The sequence below is a fragment of the Cynara cardunculus genome (genome assembly GCF_001531365.2).
Source record: "Cynara cardunculus var. scolymus isolate 2C chromosome LG 1, CcrdV1, whole genome shotgun sequence".
NCBI lineage: Eukaryota > Viridiplantae > Streptophyta > Magnoliopsida > Asterales > Asteraceae > Cynara > Cynara cardunculus.
The window spans coordinates 49,063,296-49,069,410 of NC_037528.1; the positions used below are offsets into that span (position 1 = coordinate 49,063,296).

At 34.3% G+C, this 6,115-nt stretch overlaps 2 protein-coding genes across 2 annotated transcripts in view; one reads left to right on the forward strand and one right to left on the reverse strand.

Annotated features, from left to right (window-relative positions):
• LOC112502740 (putative MO25-like protein At5g47540) lies at positions 1-1,056 on the reverse strand. Its single transcript, XM_025106740.1, has one exon. The coding sequence runs from the start codon at positions 1,054-1,056 to the stop codon at positions 1-3; it is 1,056 nt and encodes a 351-aa protein (XP_024962508.1).
• Positions 1,057-5,957: 4,901 nt separating this feature from the next.
• LOC112507114 (TMV resistance protein N-like) overlaps positions 5,958-6,115 on the forward strand; it is a 5,927-nt gene continuing 5,769 nt past the window's right edge. The window contains exon 1 of the mRNA XM_025111548.1: positions 5,958-5,992. The gene's annotated coding sequence lies outside the window, so the exon portion shown is untranslated. The remainder of the gene's footprint in view (positions 5,993-6,115) is intronic.

Sequence of the window (6,115 nt, forward strand, 5' to 3'; positions counted from 1 at the left end):
TTAGCACGAAAGTCCTTCGCAGTTCTTAAAGCTCGAGCATGTCAAACATCTGGGCACAAGGCTTTCAATCTCCTTGATCACCTGAGCTTTGTCTGCTTCAAATTGCTCATCCACTTTATCAAAAGTGAAGTCCTTGAAGAACCGAAGCAGTTTGCTTCTGTTCGCAACCAGCACGTTCACGATATCCTGGGGTTTGTTCTGATTTGCAGGGAAAAGCTTGAACACATGGAAAGCTTGCAACTGTATCTGCTTGTTTGAATCCCGGAGAAGATTCATGAGAATCCTCATGTTGTCCAATGAACTCACGTAGCGAACCATCACAGCAGTGTTCGAACGATCCAGTAACATGGCTCCTAACAGCTGGACAGCGTTTCGTCTGGTGATGTAGTTGGATGATTCCAGCAACTTGTTATACTCCATGAAGAACCAATCGTAGTTTTTGTTAAGATATTCAGCAACGGTTGATTTGTGCCTGGTTAACAGCTCCTTAAACGTTGCTGCTGCATCCGAAGCTACGTCGAAGTTCGGATCGTGTTGATAGTCGAAGAACGTCTTCATGTGATCCGATTCCAAGATATACTTTGCAACGACTTGATGTCGAATGCAATCTCTTAAGATTGCACCAAACGAGATAGCGGTTTCTGGGTCATCGTAGCCAGGTATCAACATGTCCAAAATATCTGTGTTTTTCTCCAAATACTCAGCAGCAACGTATCTTCCATTAACACGTTGCCTTTGAAGATTTGCAACCACATGAGTGACATCTTGACGGACCCCAGGATCCAAGTTGGGAAGATATAAGATTAGAAGTCGCAATATGTCTTCCTTGAAGAACTCCTGTGTCAACTTTGCACAAGGCTCTGTTGCTGGTTCTGACATGTCGTCGCCATAAAGCACGATCTTCATTTCATGAATGAGTCTTGTTAATTCACGAATCTTTTCTTGGCGCTTGTAATCTTTAACATCGGAATTGGGGAAAGTGTAGGTGAGAAGATGGTGGATCTGATGAACAAGCTCAACAGGTGTAAGAGGCTTGGATCTGAAGAGTCCCTTCATCTTTTAGGGCAAAAAACCCACACCAGAATGAAGAAGGAACTGCCAGGAAGATCGACAAACCTCCGCAGTTCCCCCTTACCTTTGATTCAACGTGCAATGCACAAAAGGGGGAATTCAAACAATTTACGTTACAGAAACGGGTTATTTATACGCTCCAAATGAATTCGATCCTTCAGTTTTTTCACAAAATCCGCCATTGTAGGTGTTGTAAGCTTTTTGGTCCATCAGTAATTGCAGACATGAACGGGAGGGTGTAGTTTGAATCCAATCAACGGTCGACAATTCTCCGTCGGTCAAAGCTTTTAAACCAATTATTAACAATACATCCCTCAACTTTTGACAACCTTACAAAAACAACCCCAGACTTTCAAATAGAATTTAAGAACAACCCGGTTATAACAAATATAAACTTATTATACTAAAAAAATAATTAAAAAAATAAAATCATGAATTATGATTTATAAACATCTTTAACATATTAACAAAAAAATAATTAAATAAATAAAAAATATTTGAATGTTGCATTATTGAATAAATAAATAAAAATTTATAATCTTATAAATTTAGTAAAATATTTGATTTATAAAATTGTTACATTATAATTATTATATGTTAACTTTTTTTTTAAAGTATCTAATTATATTGATTGTTGTGTAAATAAGAAAATATACATTAATATAAAAGTTTTTAATTATAATTAGGGGTGCTCATGGGTTGGGTTGATCGGGTTGAAGACATTTGAACAACTCAATCCAATGTTTGCGGTTTGAAAAATCTTAACCCAAACCAAAGTACAACCCAACCCAACCCGTACGGGTTGGTCGGGTTGATCGGGTTGATCAGGTTGATACTTTAGTACATCAAAATATTCTTCTAACCTTAAATATGTTATTTTCTTACTCATAATTTTTTTTCATTATCAATCATTTGATACAACTTATCCATACTTCTTACGTATATCACACATTCAGTTAATTTTCAATTTACATATATATGTTCATAGTTACTGAATATCTATACGAATGAGTTATATAGAGATGTGAATAAATTGAAAATATGTGTATATGAAGAGCATACATGATAGTGTAATTGTCTAATGTATATATATTAGTAGAAATTTAACAATCATATTAAATCCAAGAAATAAAAGGATATCGKGTTCATCGGGTTGGGTTGAGTTCAAATAATAGTAACTCAATATCAATCCGATACCTACGATTTGACAATTTTACAATTCGATTAGACATCGGGTTGCTTCGGGTTGAGTTATTTCGCTTTGAGTTGAACGAGTTGGTCAGGTTTTTGAACACCCCTAATTATAATGATACGTAAGTAAGTAAAATAAAAATAAAAAGTAATTAAAAAATAAAAAGTTGTTCATTTAATGAGTCACTATAAATCAAAATAAATCAAAAAATTCAACGAAAAAAGATAAATAGTAATGGAGGTTTTTCTTTAATTCCCTCTCCAATGTCTTCCTTTATATACGCTAGGTAATTTTACCGTGTTTCGTGCAGTCGTTGTTATTTAATGAAGAAAAACATCGAGAAGTTTGAATTAAATATAAAAAGGTAAAAGTATCACAATAATTATGGTAGAATTGTATGTTCGAATGTTTGTTTTTTTTAAGCATAAAGAGAGTTGCAATATATAGGATCGGGGAAAATGGAGATGTAGTGTGAAAGAATTTTAGGCTGTGATCGAGTATGCAATTTAAGGAATTATTAGGTGAGAAGTTTAGATATCAGATTTTGTTATGAACACACTGTGAAATGGTAGAAAATACATTAATTTGGTAGATTTAGGACTAACATTCATGCTTTTGGTTGTCTTATTATAAGAACAATATAGTCGTGTAATATACTGCATGTGAGAAATAAAAGTATAATGTATAAATAATTATTGTCAGTTCGGTATATTATTAGGTGAGAGAACCAAATATTACTTTCTATCATGAACAATTCAATAAACTTGTGACATGGTTGAAAATCAGTCGCTAGATGACAGACTCGTTTTCCTGTAGAAAAAGTCATTTAATGAAAATTATTAGTTTATATATTGTGTCAGTGTTATAGTTAAGAAATATTTGATAGTTACTATATATCTTGAGGATGTTGTACCTGGAGATCATGAGTTGTTGAAGAAATGGTTTGGAAGACTTCCTTGAAAAACCAATATTTTTAATGAAGTTTGGATCTTCAATCTCATTGTCGGCATTTAGTATGACCAACCCTTCACATGATGTAACTCGTGATACATCAACATACAGTTGGCCATGGGTAAACACTTGGTTCGGGAGATACAAGCCAACATGGCATAGAGATTGTCCTTGACTTTTATTAATTGTCATGGCAAAGCATGTTGCCAAAGGAAACTGACGCCTATTGAGCTTGAATGACCATCTTGTTTCATTTGGGGATATGATTATTCTTGGAATTGTGACATTTTTGCCACATGTGTTCCAGAAATAATATCTGCTTTGATGGACCATTTCCCAATTTTCGTGAAAATCAATCTTGTGCCATTGCATAACCCCTCTGATTGATTTAGATTTCTAAGAAGCACTATTGGAGCTCCTTCTTTTAGTTGAATGTCATGGTTTCAGACACCATTGAATTTTAAACTGTGCAAAAATTCTAATGGATAAAAAAGATCTTCTTCATTAGTTTGTATACTTGCTTTGCACACATTATCAGAACTGAGGTAGTTGACACCTTCTCCTGGTAGGCATGTCCATAATTATGTTGTTCAAATCATGAACCATTTCATTTTTTGGTGTCAGTATCGCTCTTTCTTTCATGCATGTTGTCAAAATTATCCAACAACGATGGATACACAAGTTGAATCGTGCATTGAATTGGGTCCTCCCATTGGTTTAGGGCGATATCGGATGGAAGTTTGATTAACACTCTTTGAATGTTATCGTACAGAGAACCATCTCCTAGCTGCAACAACTACTTGTCAAAAGAATCTATTTTACAAGCTTTAGATTCCGGTATATCTCCAGCATATAGCCTTATATTTTGGTTAAGCTCAAGAACGTTGAAATATGGCCATAAGTAGGATGAACTGAGAGAAGCATCAATGATGTCACCTTTAGTTCCTTTTGGACCAACGGGCAAAAATTGGCGAAAATCCCCACCACAAACAAATGTAAGTCCACCTTGGACGTGAAGAATAAAATAAAATTTACGTTTTTCTTGCTTGATTTTACAATTTTCTTAAGATTTTTGCCCTCAAGTTAAAAGATATTTTGGATGGTGGTTTTGATAGAGGACCAAATCCACTAAAAAGTACATATCACAAGGTATTGATCTATCTAATAAATGAAACCTAGGATCAAATCCAAAAAATCAACATATAATATGACCAAATCTTTTTTTGAGTTTTGCTTCACAAGGGTGGTGTCTGATTGGTTTGAGCTTGGCTCCAAAGGTCAAAAGTACCAGGAGGTCTCAAGTTCAAATCCAAAAAGGAACAAAAATCCCCTTGTGGCCACGTAGATTCATATGCGGTGACTCCGGGCTATCTGCAAAACATATGGTCGTCCTGGAATTAGTCGGCTCACATAGCGAATTGGATATCCAAGTTAATAAAAAAAATCTATTTTTGAATGATTTGGATTCACCAAATTGTAGAAAGTAAGTCAACATCTTTTTAATGGATGTTTCGTAGGAACAACGAATGAAATTTCCAAAAAGTTCTAATTTACCAATTGCAAGATTTGGGGGTCGGTGGGTCTTAAAAGTGCGATCTTTTCATATAAATACTTAAATTCAAATTAACTTTCATTCAACTCATCTGTTAATCTGACAACAAATTAACAGTAAATTATAAAATGACCGATTCATCAATAATGAGTCAAAATATGTGTCAAAGACCTTCCAGCCTAGTGGTAAAGGCTCGAGCATGACATAGTCATTAACCCGAGTTCGAGCCCTGGAAGGGGAGTGTTGGCGACATTTAAGTGGGGCCATGTTTAGCCTCCAAATTTGCCGGGGATTAGTCGGGCTTTGGCCCGGACACTCTTAAAAAAAATATGTATATGTCTAATAGATAAATTATGGAAGTTTTTATTAAATTATTTTTAAAATAATTTGGATTCACATAATTGTGTAAAGTAAGTCAACATTACTGTAGAAGGGAAGTTTCATGGAAACAACAAATGAAATTTCCAAAAAAGTGTTGCCAATTATTTTGATTAAATATAATTGCACAATTTGTAGGTCGGGTGGGTCCGAAAGCGTAATCTTCCCATATAAACACTTTAGTAAAAGTTGAGTTTACGTGACAAAAAGTCATCGCAGGAGAACCTCCGTGATCACAAGGGGTTTGGCAGCATCTGGATTCGAACTCAGGTATCTGCTTCTTAACAACCTCTATCTTTTCTTTTCTCCTATGGTTTTCAAGCATTCCTTAATAACAAAGAGATGGAAGCATATCACTACAAAACAAATGACTTTTACCCACAAAAATCTCCCAAAGAAATTTTCGTTAGTGATTACGGATGGATCACCCAGAAAATACAAACAGTTTGGTAGAATCTGATGTTTTCAAGAAAATACTGACAAATCACCCAAAGAATACTTGGGTAATATGTCACTGATTTAAATTACCTACTGACTTTTGTGACGAATCAAACGTTAAGCTTCTTCAAATCCTCGTTTTTCCAATGGTTTTCATTTAGACGATCAACAACGAAAACATCCAAATGGATAAAATCAGATTTTCTTCCAAAGCTGAGGACTAAATTGTAAATTGTTCATATAAATGGATAAAATCAGATTTTCTTCTAATGTTAAGGGACTACAAGTGTAACTTTCTCATATGAATTTGACTTGGGTCAACCGCTGCTTCCATTCCTTATATTTGAGCTGCCATTCTTGTTCATTCATTCATTCATATTGAAGACTTCCATCACCTGATATTTTAAACTGTAAGTTCACACTAAATTCATCTTCTCATATTTTTGAAGCATCTCTCCGTTCAGTTTTTTGTTATATATATATATATATATATATATATATATATATATATATATATATATATATATATATAT

What these genes read in the sequence shown, in the direction of transcription:
- LOC112502740 (XM_025106740.1), bottom strand. Translation starts at nt 1,056, where the DNA reads ATGAAGGGACTCTTCAGATCCAAGCCTCTTACACCTGTTGAGCTTGTT.